We start from the raw sequence: 21,236 nt of genomic DNA, 5'->3' as shown, positions 1-21,236 counted from the left end.
CCAAGGAGAGAGTAGGATTTAAAAGAGCAGCAATTCCTTCCTGTACTGAGATATGTTGTGAGATTTCCGTAGTATCTTTGTGACCAGATACGATTTTGGAAGAACTTCACCTGCAACTTTTGTATATATATATATATGTACATATATACACACACACATGCATATGTATATATATAAAAAAATATAAAAAAATATTTTGAGAATTTAACATCTCTTAAAGTATGGAGGAAATGGTTAAATATTAGATGTCTACAGGATGATGCTCAGACTGTTACCAGTAAGCCACTTAGACTGAAGCAAGCTGATAAGTCTTTCATTAACTCAATGCCTGAATCTTCTGAAAAGTAAATAAATTTGCAGCCCACAAAGTTAAGAGGGAATACTTAACTCCAAGCAGGAATGAAAGTGCCTTTAGTCTAAACAGGCAATGTAATTTTTAGTACCTTGTGTTCAAGGGCTGCATTGCAAGCTGAGGGAGCTCTACACTAATCACAAAGTGTAGTTCCCTGGGAAGTTGTGGAAGTGTCTTGGGAAAACACTGGATGAGTGGGTCTCTGAGACCATTCAGGTCCTTGTCATGCTATAGGTTGGGTCTCTCATGGGACCATGATCTTTGATTTCTGTGAAGATTTCTGATTTCATGGAGTATGGTGGGCATGTTTTCTACCTGAGCTTTTTAGCAAAGCATTTCCTCTGTAACCTTTTACATTCTTGTTTCGTCTTTATCCTTTTAAACAGAGTGCAGCAGAAGCTGTATTTCAATACCTCTTGACTGCACCATATTTTCAGGAAATTAATTCTTGTCTCATCTCTTGATATCCGTATGCTTTACTGGCTAGTCTGTATACCACCATTAGACAGAAGAAGGTGTCTTTGGCTATTGCATTAATGCTTAAAGGGGATCATGTATTGAAACATGAGATGTGTCTGGGAGTTTGGTATTCATGTTCTTTAATTGCTGATGTCAGCTCAGTGTTCAACCTTTGACAAGGGCAGACAGTGAAGGATGTGCACCTCGGACATTTGGAGAAACAGCTTAAGTTACTCTATATGCTTCTGTTTACTTCATAGAGAGTGGGCTCTGTCGGTGTTTAATTAGAAAAGCAGGCTGTTTTTTTCATGTTGTTCTGCTTAACATGGCTTGGTTAATAATGTTTCTGTGACATCTTTTTTTTTGACTGTTTATACCATTGGCCACTATTGTGCAGACGCACCAGTGCATAGTGGACTATAGGAAATGATGTAGCTGTTCTACAAAGATTTAGTCAAAGGTAAAATATTCATCTGACTGCACCATCTGTCTTGTGCTCTCTCCCCTCTATGCATTCTTCAGGCTCCAGCATTACTTGCACACACAGAGTCACATTCTGATTGTTGTCTCTAGTTCTGCAGTGAGAATGTTCTAAATATTCATAATGTTATGTATATATCATGCTAGGTGGCTGTATATTATTAGAAATCCAGGGCTTTAAACACACTGTCATCCATTGTTCAGTAAACACAATTACATTGCCCTATCTTTCATCTGTTCTCTAATGAATCCATGCTAATTGATTAATCAGTGCTGTTGCTTCACTATGATAATCCCATATGAGGAATAGTAGTAACATAACTAGCAATTATGAACATATGTTGTACACTGAGGAAATCATAATGTAATATGCCGTAAGTGGCAAACCCAGATCAGGAGGAACGGAGTAGTGCCTTAGCCAGGCCTCGTGTTCCATGGCACAGCTCTGTCTGCTAGGAGGAGAGGTGGGCCAGGTGGGCCTGATTCTAGGTGGGCTTTGGATGTGAGTGTGATCCACTGATTACTGGTACAGGGAATATCTCAGGCTGTCACCAATTAGTGGTGTGTTACAAAAAGGCATGTCTGAGAAGATGCGGGCAATGTGATCAGCTATATCTCTTTCAAAGTTTCATCGGGTGTTGGTTACTGAAGTGACTGTCTTCTTGACTTAAATATGGCTATGACAGTGACTTCTAAAGCAAGATAAAGAGCATTCTTATACCACTACGGCATCTTACTGGTGTTACTGTTTAATTTCCAAAGCAATGAGTAGAGATTTCTGATCTAAGGCAAAGCTTAACGCTGGCTCTCACAGGCTGTGAGCGGTGCTTAGCAGGCTGATGGATGGTAATGATTTGGTTTTCCTTGCTGTTACAGAATCAACAGGACTATGGATTTCTGTTGACCAACCTAGCTTGTTTAAGGCATCATATTATACAGATATATATATATTCATAAAGACAATTAGCAGCAAAATATCAAATACAATCTTTAGTGAAGTCCCCTTTTTAACCTTGAAAATAGGTGTGGTTTTTAAATTTTGGAAACCGTTGTTGTTCACTCTCACTGTCATTGGTGGTGGTGAAGGTATACATAATTTTCATTTGGATGAAAAAGACAGCTAAATTCAATAAAGGATTTATTGCAAGGAATAAAGATGCAAGGCTAAAGTATCATTTGTACATTCAGCTTTTAGATAATACACATTCTTTAGAAGCCTTTCAGATAATATTGAGGGCATATTGGTGTAACAAAAGCAAAAAGTTTTGGTTTGGCAGTGCAATTACGTTTGTAAAGCTTTTTTTTTCTTTTCTGTATTGTACATTAGTGTTGGTATTTTTTTTAAGTGTTCAGAATCAGTAGTTTATGTGGTGTGAATAAAATCTGAATTCTATTTTGGGGGGAAATAGTGATGTGGTATCATACATAAGACTGTCTAGATAAGATTTAGATGTTCACTAAGTAATACTTTCATGAAGAAATTATCCTGCTGTAATGTACAGTGGTTTCAGAGATTTTTCGTTTGCTTTTGAAAAGGAAGACAACCAATTCCTTTGCACAAATAAGAAAGGAGTCAAAATACAGATTTGTAGTTTGCAAATCTCTTGTAAAAGGTTCTGTCAATTAAAGATCTTGGGAGGCTTAAAAAACTGAGTCAACGTAGGGAAGATAATGCTGATGTTCTCTTGGTCTGAGAAAATTTGGTGGATTTTCTTGTAGAAATATGAATTTGTTTCCTATTTTTGCGATATTAATTGCCCAATGGCAGTTTCCAGCCAAGAGAAGGGATTAGTGTGTGTTTGTAGAGCTAACTATAGTGCACTTTTTAAATGATGCTTGTTGCCATGGGAATGCTTACAAATAAGTTATATAGTAACTCAAATGTCCAAAGGTTGTGCACTTTCTTTGAACACAGATTTTTGTCTCCAAGTGGATGATACAGAAGATATCACAAGTTTTAGCTTGGAAACACCTGCTTCTTCACTGCCTTGCATTGCTGATAGCACTGGTAAATGTTCTCTATAAATAAAAGACCACCCATGTATGTCTGGACAGTAAATTTAGCAGTAGTCCTTAAAATACAATTAAAACACTAAAAGGTAAATAAAATACAAATATTAATATCCTAGCAGAATCTCAGGATCTATCTACTTGACCTCTAACACGTAGGCACAAGAGTAGCCATGCTTCAGGTCAGCCAGAATATTTTTAAATGCTCTTAGTATGGATGAGCTCAAATTAATAATCTTGCTGAGATGCAAATAATACTGGCTCAGGCACGCTGACCTCCTAATACTGCTTTGTAGTGTCTAGTTGGCTTGCAGTGCAGGCAGAAAGCTTGTGTGTGTCTTCAAAAGACCATGTAGACACACTCAGAAACAGTGGAGGGGTATTTAAGTCAGTAACGTTCTTTACCTAATTTTGCTGCTACTTTCTCCTATTAATATAGTTTTCATCAGGAAGAGAGCTGTACATTGAGTTTAACTCTTTCTGCAGGTATTGGTAAACTAATTTTTATCTGATACTGGACAGACCCTGGTGTTCTCTAATTGTAGAAAATAGAGGTTAATTTTCTAAAATCCTGTACACCCTATAGAATCCTAATGTGTTTTCCATCATGAAAACCCCTCTAGAAGCATTCAATAGCATATGTATGTTTGAATGCCTGCCTGATCAAAGTAGGCAATTAAAATCAGCATGATAAATGGGGGAGAGGGCTAATAAACATATCCTCTATTTTAAAGGTGCCAATGGTCATATGGCTGGCCAGTTACTCCATCCTTTCAGTAATTATTCCAATATTGACAGCTCCTAAAAGTTGTGAACACTTACCGTATTACTTATGTTTCCAGTAGTTTTTTGGTTGGTGTTGGTATGTGGTGAGGTTTTTTGTTTGTTTGTTTGTTTTTCCCTACTGAAACGTTTCCTTTTACTTCAAGAATTGGTTCTTGGCCAGTAGAGGTGCTAAATCCAAATATTTATCAATATGCTATCAATGCTTTTAAAAGTGGCTTTCTACTGCTTTGGAAAAGACATTGCTCACACCTCACCCTGGAAATTCTTAAAATGCTGGGCTTAAGTCCAGAGTTTTATGTGCAGGAAAGCTACTTCTGGAGACTTTCTAACTGAGGCAATTTTTCCATTTTTCTTTTCCTCTGAGCCCTTCACAGAAGGAAGTACTTAGGCACTCAGGCTGCACCTCTTCCTTCCCTTCACCCATGCAAAACAACTGCCAAGAAAGGTGTGAACTCCAGTACTGTTACAACTAGTGGCTTTTTTTTTTCCCCTCTCAGTTTTAGAGAAGTTTTTCATCTGAGGACTCTTGGAGAGTTTTATGACCAAAATTATATGTAACAATTTTGATCTCCAGGCCTAAAACAATCCTTGCTGCTCTTCAAAATGAAGAACTTAGTGTTTGTGTAGGACTTTAAGAAACAGAGCATTGCTGTTTCCATGCAGAGAACGCTCCTCAGCTAGATTTTTGAATAGTTAAGATTGGAAACAAATTTGGAAGTAGGTAGAGCAGGAAGGGTTAGGGAGAACATTTTGAAGATTGGTATTGGCAGGGTGTGTTTTACATGTAGAGGTTGAACATTTCCAGAAGAGCTCAGTGGGAGTTTGTGGTGAGTTGACCTCGGCTGGATGCCAGGTGCCCACCAAACCGTTCTATCACTCCCCTCCTCAGCAGGATGAAGGGGGAGAAAATAAGATGGAAAAAAACCTCGTGGGTTAAGACAAAGGCAGTTTAATAAAGCGAAAGCAAAGGTTGTGTGTGTGGAAGCAAAGGAAAACGAAAGATTTATTCTCTACTTCCCATCAGCAGGTGATGTATGGCTGCTTCCTGGGAAGCAGGGCTTCAGTATGTGTAGCGGTTGCTCCGGAAGACAAACATCGTAGATAACGAATATCCCCCCTTCCTCCTCCTTTCTCTTAGCTTTTATTGCTCAGCAGACATCATATGGTATGGAATATCCCTTTGGTCAGTTTGGGTCAGCTGTCCTGGCTATGTCCTCTCCCAAGATCTTGCCCACCTCTAGCCTGTTGTTGATGGAGGGGATGTTGGAGAGAGAGCCTTGATGCTGAGCCAGCACTGCTCAACAGCAACCAAAACACTGGTATGTTATCAACACCTTTCTAGCTACCCAGACAAAGCACAGCACTATGAGGGCTGCTATGGGGAAAATTAACTCCGTCTCAGCCAGACCCAACACAGAGTTAAGAGGTGAGAAACTGGCTGGTATAGCTTGTGTCCCTGAAGAACTGAAGCTCCTCTGGTTTTGGTTCCTGCTGACTCTTGTGCTCCCTGAGAGCTGTATTTCATATTAACAATATCTTGCCCACATAGAAGGCAGGGGCTTCAAGGTGCCTGCTGACTTTGGACCAGTGGTAATTAGGAGGGTAGAAGACATTGCCTCCCATGCTTAACCCCATGAGGTACTCTTTCCTCTGGCTTCTTGGTGTGAGAGCCCTGTTTACTACTGAGAATTTGCCCTCATGTTCTTTTGACAGAGGTTGTTGACCACTAAGCTGAGGCATAAGCAATAATTTTGAAAATACATGTGTCTGCATAAGATGTTCCTGTCTCACTTTTCACGATGATACTGAGTACTTCAGTTGAACTGCGCATATGATACAGTTGCTTCTAATCTGCCTCAGTGCAAAGTTACCCAGAGTAGTTGGACCTGCTGGGAAAAGGGGTTTTCAGCCAGCTTGATTTTTGCATTGAACAACACAGTGTATGTAATCCACCAGTACAGTTCAGCTGTGATGATAACCCTCAGCAGAGAGTTGTTAGCAAACAATTTGGGGGAATAATTTCTTACTGCAGACTGATTCCCAGGAGAGTGTCTATTTATGCCCTTGGTTTAAAATATCTTTTTAAGTGCTCAGGCCACAGCCTGCTACAATATTCAAGAAATCCGTTGGTAGTTGAGAGGGAGAAAATGTTGCTGTTGTGGTTCCTGAAACTGTCATGTAATTGCTACAAGCCATGCTATATTATGGCTTTTCTGTGTGCTGTGCTAATTAAACATGAATCCACTTGCATATTATTAAAAATATCTGAAGATGTACAGCTATTCTTATGTTGAAAAATATCTTTTACCAGTCCAGTAGAATACATTTCAATTAACAACATTGAAAGAAGCTGTATGATTCTTATTTTCATATTTGTTGCCTGCCTAAAAATCATCTTTAGCAAGTGATTAATTGCATTTGTAGATAATGCACAATTGCATCAATTATCCATTTCAAATGAATATCTTTCTGAATAGTTGAGGGGATGATGTAGTTTAATCAGTAAGTGAAATGGAAGTATTGTAAGTTGTTTAAAAATACTTATCACGTTTTATGGAGGCAGTGTGGTTTAAATCAAGCAGACTGCTGGAAAAATAGGAAATATGCAGTAACAAACACTAATATTTTTTCCTTCAGCTTAGCAGCTTTTTGTTAGCTTGCTTTGCATTTGTTTCCACCCTTGATATATTGATGATAGATATACTGTGGGAATGTTAGATGGTTAGGAATTTTTTAATTGAGATAAATTAGTTGTGGTTAATAAATACACTTGTTTAAGTATGACAGCTTGCATGTCTGTTGATCAACATCTTTCGGACAAGCTCTGTAATGTTTAAGAGCATACTGAACAACTTCATTTTCTGTTATTGGTTGTTTTTAAAAGGATATTTGATATTTAATTATGCTTATTTAGAAGGAAAAGAGGCAAGTTATATGTTAAAATAACAAAATTAATCTGGCAATTTTTTGAAGTGTTGTTATGCATGCTTTTGCAATACTAAACCATTCTTAAATATATTTCAGGAAGTGGTTTTGGGTGTTACATAAAGCTGTGTGGGCAGGAAGATAGTCTGGTATTAGCTTGGTAATGAAAGGTTAGCTAAGCAGATGAAATGCAGATATTGACTCAAACTTTGTTTTCATATCTAATATGTGAATGACTTTGAGTTGTGTGTAACTCACTGGAAGTTGGTATTTTACAATTTGTAATGTTTAACCTATTCAGAGCCTCTGATTTTAATGCTCTTGCCCAGTTACGAAATTTTTTCTTCCACAAAGGTGTTTTAAGAACAGGTTTCTGCTAACTGATAACTTGCTCCGTATTTCACTTGTCAGAGTGTTCCCTGGCCTTGAGATAGCCTGACACTTACTTTGTAAGTAATAAAGATAAAATAACTGTTTTCTTAATGTAGGGTTTTAGGGCCACAGCTTCGAGTGGCCCATTGTGGATTTAAGGTCAAATGGGGGAATCTAGATACTGATGTTAAGTCTAAAACATTTTTAAAACTTGTGGTTTGCTGCATTCTTCTTTTTGCAGCCTGAGGGTGGCAGGAATATCGCAACAAAGGGCACCGGTTACTGTGGTCGAACAAAGTTTCTTAGCCGTTTCAGAAACACACATACAGACACAACTTATGTTTTTTCCCAACAGACTGAAGTGAGCCACGGAGAAGCCTTTCTGAGGCACAGTCATGTACGGTTGGCCAGAACTTGAAAACAGCACTGTATCTAACTGGTGGACGTTATATCAAGATATGTATAACTTTGGTTCAGATAGGGTTATCCTATTTTAACCTGTGCTTGATTATATTATTACTCAATGAAAAAGGGCCTTTATGCATGTTCCTTGAGCTATATGGTCTTGGGGATCATCTTCTGTATGCATTGTCAGCTGTTGGATTTGTTGCTGTAACTAAAGGTAAACACCTTTACTTTGTAACACGGACTAATTGGTTTGGGAGTATTTGTGAAAGTGCTGATTTTTAAAGCTAAAAATAGCACTATGGCTTTTTAAACTCATTCTGGCTGTCAGAAATGCTCACATGATCCTGAAAGTGTTGCTAAAAATGTTCAATTTTTAAATATGGTAATTAAAATTGTCTGTTGTGAGAGCAGTAGATGAGACATTTCCTGCATTTGTAAACTAAGCATCCCTTTCACCCCCAGGTTTCCTTGCTTCTGGCTGTTTGTTATGTTGGTAGGATCTGAACTCCCACTGAACCTTCTTGGAAGAAGGTTTACTGTTGGCCAGGTGGGGAGAGCGAACTCTGCAGCCTGCCACCATGCTCCATGACCTTCTGCTTTAGGGTTTGGATGCCTTTCCTTTATTTTAAAAAGCTGATGCCCTCAGGGAATACAATACTGTAAACTGGAACTTCAGACATACATTTTCACTTTTAACTTTGTCATTAAAAGAAAGTTTCAGATAAAGATACTTTCCCTTGGGTATACTGGACTGCTTCAGTCCTAATTTGAGTAGATACCATGTGTATTTCTGTTATTAATAGATCTTATTTATTTCCTTCAAGTTTATTGTTAGTGTTTGATGACCATTTTATACTTCAAGTATACCCTGCACTCAGGCTTTTCTCCAGTTGTTTATGTAGACTTCCTATTCTCTAAATTTATGTAGTTCTGAGATTTGTCTCATGTTGGTTATTGTTTAATAAGAATTTATTTTTCCAAGTAGAAGAGAATGGTTTTTCTACATAGCTTTTCTAAAAGTGATATATTTGCAATTTTATACTACCTGAAAACTTACTTCTTGTCTTAAGAGTAGTATTCTGTGCCTACCAGGGAGAATTGAGGTGATTTAGGGCCCTTTTATAGCCACTGGTGGCCCATGAATATTTCTAAAGCTGTCCTACTGGGCTAGGTGGTATAGTCCACTCCTGGGTGAATGCGCAAAATTTTGCTGTAGAAGAACCTCAACAAAAGATTTCTTTTTAGCTAAAATGTAATGCAAAACTACACTATAACCAGAGTTTAGTTAGAAAACAGGTCTAGTGCAGGGTTTTTTAAGATATGAAAATCCAGGTTTTCTGGGTTGCGATGACAGTGGAAAAAACAGAGCAATGGGGCTGGTCAATAGCCTGGCTGTCAGGGCGGCTGTCTGCTGTGTTAGCTGCTCAGGGCTGCACCCTTTGTTTGAAATAAAAACAGTTGTTTTGACCGTTTTCAGTCAGTTCTGTCTTGCCCTCTCTCTTTTTCTAGCCAGAAACTGATACTTTCATGTCTCTGTCCAAAAGTGCTTCTATTGCTTTTTTCCCCCAGACGTTTTGTGTTTTTTATGAAATGAGCATTTCCAAAAATTAAAGAAAAAACAGAGAATTTCTCATACTCCCTAACCTCAATAAGATCCATGACTGATTCCAGCATATTTATTGTTGGGGCTAATATATGTCCATGCTGACTGTTGAATTTAGAAGACTCTGCATGTTCATGGAGTAGAAAATGTTACTGGTTTGTACTCTTGTCACACTTTCTACTGTTACACTTATATGTTTACCTAATTTGAGAGCTGTCACATAAAGAATATGAGACTCTTTCAAGCATTTGGGTTACAGTTGTTTGCAGAGGGCTATTATTTAATAGGATCCCTCTCTTCTGCTTCAGTCCTAATTTGAAGAATATGCTTTTTGCAGTACTAAGAAAAATTGCCTAATTCAGATTATCCCTATGTAAGTAAATTAAAAAACTTCCACTGTTTTTAGATGCATATGCTTTCTTGGCCTTTGTTTTTACCACACCATTTTGCATTTTATTCCTATTTCCTAAGTGAAAACTGCAATTCCGTCACTGTAAATCTATTACACTGTCAGCTGAATTTGAGTCAAGTTTTGGGAGTCAGTGTTATTAATTCTGCTACTATTGAAAAACTGACAATCAGTCTTTAAAATATGAACAAGAGATTGAGAATGTTTATGTGTATTGGATCATTGTCTTCTAGTAGTGTCTTTACATGTGCATTGTTGGTTTGCTATCATTCTGCTATAGTTGGGCAGGAGATGATCTGTTTAAATTTACTCTGCTTCTAATGAAATGCTGAAGTACGAAAGGAATTTGTCCATTTGTAGTGATTGTTACGTGACTGGAGCTCTAATGTTATTCTCTGAGAGCTCAGTTATAATTCCAGTGTTATGATTCCTGTTTCCTTGATCAGTTAAGCCTTTAAATATATCTGGCTTTGTGTTTACTGACTTGAGCACGTGATAATCTGTGATATGTGAGCACTATATGCCTTCAAATCAAAACAGGCGGTGATGTGCAGGCCGGGGGCTGTGACACTGAACTTCTCATGTGGCATTTCTGAAGTCCCTCAGTGTACTTCTGTCCAGCTCAGGAGAGGGTAACTTTTCTTTAGGAGCTTTTATCCTTAAATTTAAAAAAAAGAAGGGGGGGGGGAGGGGGGAGGGGAAGCTGTAATTGCGGTTACGGACTCCAAACTTCATCCTCTAATTCCCCACAGAAGTTTTATCTTGTGGAATGATGAAAAAGTGGAAATGTGGGACTGTCAGGCACCTCACAAGGCTGGACCATTATTTTCTGGCACAGGAATGCACATACCTTGAAACATTTGTGACATGTTTATAAATCTGTTCTTGAAGACCTCTACTGAAGGTCTGATACCCCTAATATCTGTAGTAACCCTCTTATCCAGCTTTAAGACACTTTTTGCTGGTGTGGTCTTTAGCAGAAAAGCAAGCTGTTGGTTGCCATCTTTTTGTAAGAACCTCTTATCTTGGAGTGTAACTGTGCCCTTACCAATGTTGTGCTGTGTCACTAAATAAATCTAAGTATGAGATTAGACTTGCTGATCAAAAAATGGTTCCTTGTGGTTTAAAACCTGTGAATCAGTCAACAGAAACATGAGATGAGATTGTGTTCTGAACGTCAGTATTTGTCATTACTGTGAAATCTGTTTCCCAAGAAGTGGAAATGGAGAACAAGTATGGACGTAACCTCACTACATCAAGAACAACAGTAAACAAAAGCCCAGAAATAGAGAAATAACATAGCTTATGCAGACTTGTGTAGCCTGCAAGGGAGGCTTTAAATAGCAAAACAGTTCTGAGGCATGAGTAGCAAGTTCTCTGTCATGCACTGAGCAGCACTGTGTTGCAGCCAGTGTCTGGAAGAAAAGAGAGTCTAGTTAATTCACAAGCCAAATTGCTCATGGCTTGGCTGTTTTTAACCTTCCAAAAAGAAGAGCCTTTGTAGCACCAGTGTTTTCAGTAGTTAGCTAAAGGAGGTTAGCTTTGTTGGGAGCATTATTGTTAAGAGGTTTGTCTGCTTCTGGCATCTGTTGCTACCAAGACTCTCTCTTTTTTCAAGATGAAGTCAACATATGAAGGCTGTGTGTCAGATTTGTGTTGCTAATGCACTGCTTGAGGTTGAGCTCCTGATTTATGAGGTTAGTATGGAATATGCTTCATATAACAAGAATTGCACCTTGACATGTGGTTCTGCTGTGAAAAGTGATCGGAAGAGATGGCGCATACTCAATACATGATTTTTAAAATAGTTCTTCCATTAGTGACAAGTTTGCTTTCAGTGAGCTGTACTGGTCTTGCAGTGGAAGCCAAGTCTGTTGGCTTGTGCTCTGATTAACACACAAAGAGAATCGCTACCAATATTATAGGTTCAAAAGCAGTGTGTGAACTGAAAGGGGATCCAGCTTGATTTATATTCCAAGGGTTTGCTTGCAAGGCTGGTCATGATTCTTTTTTAAAACGCAAAGCAACCCACTCTTGCCCCCAACTCTCTTGATACTTATAAGCTGAAAATAAGTTCTACAAATCTTTGAGGGACTGAAAACGCCAAACCTTTAAAGCCATCTTTCTGAGTAGAGCCATCTTTTGAGAGAAATTGGAAGTTTTAATATACAGTGTAGAGCTTTTATTGAAAACTAAATTACCTATCTAGTTGGCTTTGTTCTTTGGAATTAATTTATAACATTGCTACCTTTTGCCTTGAGACAACTTGATATGGCAAGTATATACACTGGAAAACTGTACCACTGCAACAACAAAAAAATAATTATTAACTTTAGGCTTTATCTAGTTAAGATCAAGCTCTGAATTGAATTCTCTTAGTGTGTTGACAACCGAAGATTTATGTCTTCCAGCTATATTCCTGTAGCAGAGTTGGCAGAAGTGACCTCTCTAAAGAAGGCCTTTGTTCTGGATTTTGCTCTGTTTACATTATTGCCATGAGGGTTGCAATGAAGTACAGTACATTAAAGCTAATATATCACCTGCTGACAGTGATCTTATCTCATTGGTACCTCTTTCCCTCTCCCAGTATGAAAAAAACACAAACATTAAGAATTTAAGGATCACAAAAAGAAAGTTAAATAATAGTTTTCAAGAGCTTTAGCATTAATGTCAGGTCTCTGTGTGCACTGTATTTTTGTGTCTGTCCAAATGGTTACATAATTTCTTTTTCTGTGAAGTTACTGTGAAAATATGTCTTTACCAGATAAATGCTACTAAGGGATAGAAAGAGCAGAAGAAAAGCCATTAGGTTTATCCAAGGTCTGTGGAATCTGTTGTGAGAAAGGAGGTAGCTCAGGATGAGAAAGAGTGACATTCAGGTTAGAGGCAGACAAGGAAGCAGTACCACGAGTTTCTCCAGTGGAAGCACGGTAGGACTCTGGTGTGAGGAGCAGGACTTTAGATACCCTCCTGTTTCTCCAAATGCTGTGTCACATATGCTGCATACAGAATGAGTCTTTCAGCCCTCACTGTCAGTGAGATGATGTTACTTATGACTTCTTTTCTCTTCCAAATATTGACTTAAAAATATAAATACAGCCATCCTTCTATATGCATAAATATGTACGCAGTTTCAAAATGTGCTTTGAAATCTCTCAACAGGGTGCTTCCCATGTATCCTTTCAGGATGGGGAGATGAACCTCACTGGACCCACAGAACTGTTGTTGGCTCAGAGGACCCGACTCCCTGTCAGGTAGGAACATCTTCTGTTTGGTGCTGACTCAAGCGCGGTTTATCAACACACAAGACAAGACTGACTTCTCATTCCAACTGCGCCTGTGAATCTGCATTGTGCTCATCATCATCATGATCTCTTCCTCCTTGTCACTTTCCCATCCTAAAAATGCACTTGATTCACATACTGAAGCACGTATTTGCGCATGACAGTCTTTTACCCTCGTTGATGAATATGAATGATTTTATTGTGGTGTTTGTAGTATAAGGCTAAGGGGGAAATATGCTACTATTGCATACTCTGTTTTTGCTTTCTACTTAGTCCTGCAAGTATTTAATGTCTTAAGATAGAGGATGTTCTTAGGTAGTATATTATATCTCAATAAATAACCAGTCAGCTGAACCATATAATCCTAAAATGATCTTTTTCAGTTAAAATGTCACCTCTGTTTTTGAGTGGTAAGATTATTACTTTGCTATATCCTGTAGTAGGTTTTATATCTATGTTTATATACTGTGAAAACTATAGCCAATATTTGCAATATTTCTCTGTGCATTGCCTCACTAGAGTAGTCAGGTGGAATGCATCTTTTTCCTCTCTTCATTTATAACAAACCAGAGATGGCCAGCGTAGTTATAACTGAAGGTGGTAGTGGTCACATTGATAGTTTGGGAAATAACTTTTACTTTGACCCGTCTAAATTTTGAGTGAAACTTAGGTAAATATATAATTTGCATTGGAAGCCAATACAGTAAAATCTGAGAGCTGCATAGCTGAAACAAGAGGAAACTAGGTGTTCTCAAGAGGTTTAATAATGAGCTTCGCGGTTCACTGTTCCTGAAATCACAGGGAAAATTCTAAATGGCTGAAATGAAATGAAAAAAATAATTTTGCAGATTGCATTTGTTACACCAAAATTAACAAGCCATGCTGCAATACAGTGTCACAAAGTAGGTCAGTTAGGTCCTCAGTGGTGGTAATAGAGGATTTGACCTGGCAAACTTAGAGGAAAATGTTTCCGTGCTGCTATTCTCCTGTCCCACCATAAGCTTAAATTTCAGTTTTGACTGCTGATTCAGGTTGTGCTGAAGTCACCTTTTTGAGCAGGCAAAGAAATTCAGTCCTTTGTCCAGTATGTTGTGTTTGTTGCAGAACTGTAGTGGTATCATAGCACATTGTATAATGAAAGTAAGAAGTGTTATATGGCAAACATCTGCGTGACAGCTAAAATGTCAAAAATTAATTTGTTTCGATTTTAATGATAGCAAATAATCATTTGCTATAATTCTGCATCTTATAGTTGTTTGTCAAAACAGTATAATACAAAAACCATGAAAAGAACAGTATCTGCATGCCTTAATCTTAAAGGATTTATCCTTGCAAACACCTGAGACAAACATGAGGTCTGGGAAAGAGGCATGAAGTTATATACCCAAAGCCTGTGGTGAAGTTCACAAGAGCAGGGACTCTAACCTTGGTGGTCTTCGGGCCATGCCAGGATTTTGGTAAAAGGATCACCTTTCCTTTTAGAGCATGTCAAAAATTAGTCTTTTCCATGCAAGAGAGTTAATTTCTTAGTTTTTCTTGTTCTTTGAGTCATCATTTTGTTTCTTTTATGGAAGATTTTTTCATCTTGGTAAGGTTGTGCTTTTCAACTCATCTGTCTTGTTTGCATTTTTCCTCCCTCTTGGAGGCCTCCCTGTCACCTACTTTGTATGCCATTTTGTAGTTTCTTCTCTTGCCTGCTGGTACTGATACGTATTTTCAGAATGGTCTCATCATGAAAAGGAACTGGAGTGCTCTTCCAGCTTTCTCTGCACCTGCCAGGCCTCTAAGTTACACACTAGCTGATTAGTGTTCATCTTGCAGGTATAGGACTTAGTCAGTTTAGTTGCTAATGCTTATTTTCTCTTTATGGAATGTTGCTAAAGACTTCTACAGCTTATTTCACCTGAGGTAGTTATTACGCGTCACCAAATATATGCACTCATTTGTCTCTTGATCCGTTAATTTGTAATGGGGATTAATCAAGCTCTGTGCATGCTATGCTCACGTTTACTGTTGTCCTTATGCTTTTACTAGGGTGTTTTAGATCATCTAAGTCCCCTTAGGAATTTTCTGAGAGTATATTATTGTTAATCGAGGTAAGTCATTGCTTGCATTTGGGATTCTTCAGAAGAAGGTTGTGATACTCATTTGCTTTTAATCTTCATAACCTGATTTCAGTGGCCATTGGAAATACTGACAAAGAGAAAGACCTCTGTGATGCTTTTCAGAGGTATTCAGTTTTCTGAAATGGCCAGGTCGTCTCTCTAATAAGTCTAGATTTCTGTAGCTCTCTTAGGATTTTTACTGAATTCTGCAAACTGTCTTGACAGAGGAGTATGGAAGGAAAAGTGATAAAGAATATAGATTGGGGCCCACTCAATTGATGCCTGAGCGTCAAAGTGTTGAACAGACAGGGAGCAGAGGGAAAGCTGTCCAGAATAAGGTATTCCCATAAACCTTTCTTCATTGGTTGTAATTTTTTTTGAGATTAAATGAGTTGTCTTAATCTGGATTGAGATTGATGCATTAAGGAGAAACATTGGCAAAAAAAACCCAAAACCAAAATAAAGGAGCAGTGTTTCTTTAAATGCAGAGTCCCAGTAAAATAATTGTACCAAAATATACCTTGCTTGTGCTTCCTGTGTCCTGAGGAAATTTTTAAAAACGCTATTTTGCCTGCAATTGTTGAGATGGGTAGTATGAGGATTTTTTTCCTCAAACTTGTGAATTATATTCAAGTATTTGTAACATATTCCAATTTCTTCAAACAGTGAACTTAAGAGGAATTCAGAACACATTATTTTCTAAAGCAAAGTTAGTTGGTATTTCTGTGAAATTCACTGGAATTTCAGAAGTCAAAGAATTTAAATTTTAAGGCAATTATTTTGATTCTTGTATGTATGGCTTTTTCCTTAAAAGAGGGGGTTTTTGAAGTGTTTTTCCAAAAGTTTTTTCATTAAGAGTAATAGGTTTATAAAGGAAAATAATGAGTCACTAGAGACCATCTATCTGTCTTACTGGTATCTTAATTTGATTGCATACAACTAAAGAAGGTTTTATTAATAAAATAATACTAAATAATAAAACTATTTTTCCCACAAGTGGTGAAACTAGCATCTTAATATCTAATTTGACTCCTTTTACACTGTTCTTTCTGAAAGAAAGTATTATTTATAATTCTGATTTGTGCAGGTATCCTTCTTGTTGTATTTCAAAGATGTTAGGGCTACGAAGGACCACCAAGTCATGATACCTAAAGCCTTCATTTAAATAAGCTGTGTTAAGTGAAGTGATGTTAATAAAGCTAATATTTCAGCCTAATTGTGCACTACTCAATGCTATGGAGGAAAGAAAACCACTATTGTCCCTGCTGCTTTCACTAGAATCTATTCCTTCCTGTCACTGAGTTTGGTAATCATTATGACCTATAGCACTTAAGCAAAATAGCAGCTAGTCACCTAAGAAAATTATCTGAGCCTTGTCATCAGAGCACCAACCTGTCTGAGGTCAGTGTCCCTTTTCTAACTACAACCAATAATGGGTATTTCAGAGGGAAGCAGAAAAAAAGAATACCATGATTAGTATTTTATGATTAAGAAGCCTAGTCAGCTGAAGTTAAAGGCTTCAGACTTGGCTTGTTTTATATTTCTCACTCAAGTAGGAAAACCGTTCCATTTGAAGAAAATCAGTTCACTGATTTAAGTAGTTAAAATTAGTTGCACGTTGGGTAAATGAAATGAGTGGCAGTGTGGAGGATTTTTAGCTCCTCTATTCAGAAGCTAATAGGAAGGAAGTTTCTTTGCCTGGATTCTCTTAAAATGTTTCACTGTAAAAGTACTGGAAAACTTTTCAGGACTGTATCCCTCAGGAGTCTGAAAATTTTAATTTGACCTTTTGAGAGTTGAACTTTCCTAGGAGAGAGACTTGAAACAGGGTCATTGGCACATTTTTTAATGGAATAAATAAAGACAGGACTAATGACAATCCTCTTATAATTTCTGAAGGTGGATTTTTTTATTTATTTGCTAGTAAAGATGATGTTCAGAGTAAGAGAAGCCAAGCTAATGCCATCAGCGTATAAAATTTGGTATTTTTCCTTGCTTCCCTTCATGTTCTGGACTAGGACTGAAAGATTTTTAAAGTAACAGCAGGGTCTTGATACGCTACAGAAGTCAGGTAGAAATTTGTCACAACCTTTAACATTGAATCCCTTAGCACACTATACATAGAAATACTGGTTTTGAAAACCTTACTTTTCTTTTCTTGGTAAAAATGACTGTGTTAAGAAACAGTAAACACAAATCTGCTTGGAAGTGGATGTTTAGCTTAATAGCAGTGGATTAGTTGGAACTCAAAGGGTAATTTATGCACAGATAATTCATTACATGTTTTCATTATGTTCTGTTTTGCTGTCTTCCCACTTCTTTTTAGCAGAGGTCAGGGTCAGTTCCTTGGTTTAAGCACTGTAGACACATAATTAAAGCGTAACTGCAGCGTTTTTTCCTTCTCTGTATTTTACTTTTTTTTTTAACCTAGTGTGTCTTTCATTAGTCTAACAACACAGAATTGAAACAACTTCATTTAAAGAAAAAAAGACACAAAAGCCTGGTGCCTGCAGGCTGTCTGGTTTCTCTCTAAACCTTTAGACAGTTAATCTCATGAGAACTAACTAATTTAAGTGGGGGGAAAAAATCTGGATTACAGTAGCATCTTTACTAGATTAACACACTTTAGTTAGGAGAGGGTGATTGGTTACCTCTTCAAACCTGGAACCGAAAGATTCTGACATTATTTCATAGTAAATATTTAAACTTTGTGGATAGTTTGTTTCATTTTTTGTAGAATGGAGCAGATGAAATGTGCCTGTCTCTTCTAAAAGAGAGTGAGCAGTTTCCTTAACTGTGCCTGGAAAGTTCCTCCTTGACTCTGCATGTTCAGTTGCTTGGTGCTCTCCATCCCTATTTAGGTACTGCTCGGATTTTCATCATATGAAAATCTATTTCACATCTTGAGCTCCAGTTTCTTCTTCAGGGCTTTCAAGACATTTTCATCAGAGCTTTGAACATCTAGTTTAAAAGAGGGAAGGAAAAATGTGGAAAAGGAGTAGGAAGCATGTGGAAAATGTGCTGACAGCTTTAGTTGAGCTGGCTACTCTGGAAGCCTCTCTGAAAGAATGGGTACAAATACTTTATTACCATCAGCAACTGTACTATTTTAATATGCGAAGGAAGTACATGGACAGAGTAATCACCCTCTTTATTTGGGTAAATCAGTGCATGCTTCCTCTTTAAAATTCCCTTTAGTAACTTCACATCACGTGTAGGCCTGTGCTCTCTACTGGATGTCAGCACCTGTTGTTAGTGGATGCTCTCCTCCCCTGGAACGGCAGCATTGGCTGGGGGGGCTGGAGGCACAAGTGAAGAACAAGCAAGGAAGTGCAGCTTAATAACTTCATTTGTGAGCTCTCTGCGTCTGAGTGACATTTCCTTTACCTTTTACTTGGCTGTGGTCAATAAAAATGCTACAAAGCATGTTCAGAATATCAGCTGTGCTTTTCTGTTTGCAAGGGAAACATTGACATCCTGTGCTAAGAGATTTTTTCAGATACATCATCTTACTAATCTGTACCTTTTCTTAAAAACATATGAGGAATTCCATGATCTATTCAAAGGTTTTTCCTTCGTCATGTTGTGCCTGGGTTGAAGACTTATGTGCAAGTGTTGAATAAGACTGAAATGGCAAAAGAATATGCCATTGGAATGATAAATGCTTGATCTGTATTTACTCGGGCAGTGGATTCTTGTGACATACACATGATGACAAGTTTTGCCCAGTAACCCATGCAGAAAGCAGCTTTTTCCAAGGTACTGTCTTCAGTATGTTGCAAAGCAATTAATCAGCTGTAGGCTGCATCTACTGCATTCTCCAAGAGAAATCCTACCAAGATTCTCCTAGTGTTTGTAATTGGGGAAGGTGAAAGCACCTTAGAGAACCAGGTCCTGCTGCAAAACTCCAAAGTGTTTATTTCTGGAGAGATGTCCCTTTTAAACATCCGTGTGCTCAGTGGTTGAGATTGGTTCTTCTGTGTTATTGGATAGTTTGCAGAGAAGCTTTCAGCTAACAGATCTTTTCCCATTGCATAACTGACAAACTGCTAATTCTTGATACAGTTTTCAGGAGAGGGAGCTATAGTATTCAACAGCAAGGGCACTGCCAATCTGAAGATCAGACTGATTTACCACTGAATATGCACTGCTGAATGTGCAGCGCTCCATTTAAATTTTGCTTTCCATGTTACAAATGGACTGCTGTGCGTGCTTACCACACACAGGCATACATCTTCTCCTTCTCTCTCTTTGCTAAACTGTACTCATCAACGTTTTTAATAATATGCATGGCAAGCCTTCCTGACAAATGTGATAGACTGTAAAGAATCTGGCAGAAATCAATAAACATCAAGCAATGAAGAATTTAAATAGTAAATGGTAACAGCTTCTTCAGGTTAAAAATCAATAGTACAATGTTGAATGTGGTCTTGGATGCCACAATCAGGTCATGCTAGGCAGGTGTTCTCTCTTCACTGAGACCTCTGAGGCACCTTTAGCGCAATGAGGGGAAGGGAGATGCCAGCATGCATTTGAAGAAGCCCGAGTGCCGTGTTTCTAGTTGGGGTGAACCTTGCAATTCTGATAAATTTCAGTGAGATAAATGCTTTTTAAAAGTTCACTTATTTTGATTGCTGTAAGACTGTATCTGTATGTATTCCATAGAAATTGGGTTGCAAACTCAGCAAGGAGAGTATTGTCTGAGGCAGGAGCTCTGTCTGCTCCTTGAAGAACACGCAGGAGATACTGGCATTGTAGCACACTGAGGCACCCCCTGTGCATCGCTCACTGATGCTCCCAGCTTCTCATCCCCAGCTAGCAATTGGACTCCAGGTCTTTTATACTGACTTGATAGGCCAGACTTGTTTTTTTTTTTACTGCAAAATGCATTTAAGATGTATAGGGGAGATTTAAAATAGGACTAGGTCACTAGTAGGTTACTAACTTTTGGAATTTAATTTTTTCCTATTTTGGGGGTTTGTTTGTTTTTTAAATGTGTTGAATATTGCAGAAAATCCATAAATTACCCTCTCTGTTGTCAAGATCACAGCTATCAACCAGTAGTGGAAAGCCATTCTGCATTCTCCCACCCCCTTCTTTCAGTTTTTTAACTTGACTCTATCAAACTGAAGAGTCCCAGCATCTTGGTGTCCCTTGTGCCTGTGGAGTTTAGTAATTAGTATTCTTAAAGCTCATGCTGTTTAGGATCTCATTCAGCTGTGCCGTGTTCCTGAATACTCTATCCAGTATAGTGTAAACTGTAAGCTAGTGTGGTATAGTACACTGCTGGAATTCAGCTGTTCTTTTGGGAAGATTAAACCTGCTGGAAGATGGCCAGCATGAGTGAATGATGTCAGATTTTTCCAAGTCTCTAATCATTGAGGTTCCTAAACAACAACAACAAAAAGCTGAATCCCAGATATCCTGCTTTTTAATTTTTTAACTGTCAGGCTTTCATAGGTATAATATAAAAATAACATGTTCTCAAAGATCTATTAAAGTTGTTGTGAAGGGCAGTTTTCTTCTCAGATGTAACTAAGAATCACATTTGAGAATGAAAAGTCTTTCTGGCTCATAGATTTTTGATTAAAATCATAATTCTAAAGTACCTTTTATATATATGTATACAGTGTGCTCTTTTTCTGGATATTTAGTGCTTTAGTACATCCATATCTTTTAGGATGTGCCACAATGTTTTTAAAAGTAATACACAATGTACATGTGGGCTATTTGTTTTCACAAAGAAACCTGTTTTTCTTAGTGTGTGGATTTCATGTTAGATTTAAAAATAAACTTCGGCTTTGAGCCTACTTATAAGTGCATTGATTTAATGTGACAGCTAACCTGTCTATCATGATAGCCCTCAAAAAAATTCCTGCTCTATTTTACAGTTGCTTAGGAAGACAACTCTTCCCTTAAGTACTTAAGCAATACAGGGTTATCTGGGGACAACTGTAACTTATTTAAATTTTCCCTGTACAAATGAAAGCCCATTCACTACTTCTGATTATTTTCTGGATCTATAGGATTTGGCTACTTAATT

The 21,236-nt window shown here is 37.9% G+C and overlaps 1 protein-coding gene across 9 annotated transcripts in view; it reads left to right on the top strand.

Annotated features, from left to right (window-relative positions):
• Positions 1 to 21,236, top strand: part of PARD3B (par-3 family cell polarity regulator beta) — a 437,827-nt gene that overhangs the window by 179,227 nt on the left and 237,364 nt on the right. For 8 of the 9 annotated variants that reach the window (XM_050899879.1, XM_050899877.1, XM_050899880.1 and 5 more), the window contains exon 5: positions 12,967 to 13,058. In XM_050899879.1, the coding sequence (XP_050755836.1) occupies positions 12,967 to 13,058 (92 nt within the window). The remainder of the gene's footprint in view (positions 1 to 12,966; positions 13,059 to 21,236) is intronic. The other variant, XM_050899878.1, reaches the window with a different exon arrangement.

Source organism: Gymnogyps californianus, chromosome 7 (genome assembly GCF_018139145.2).
Source record: "Gymnogyps californianus isolate 813 chromosome 7, ASM1813914v2, whole genome shotgun sequence".
Taxonomy (NCBI): Eukaryota; Metazoa; Chordata; class Aves; order Accipitriformes; family Cathartidae; genus Gymnogyps; species Gymnogyps californianus.
This window is presented reverse-complemented; position numbering and strand designations above follow the sequence as displayed.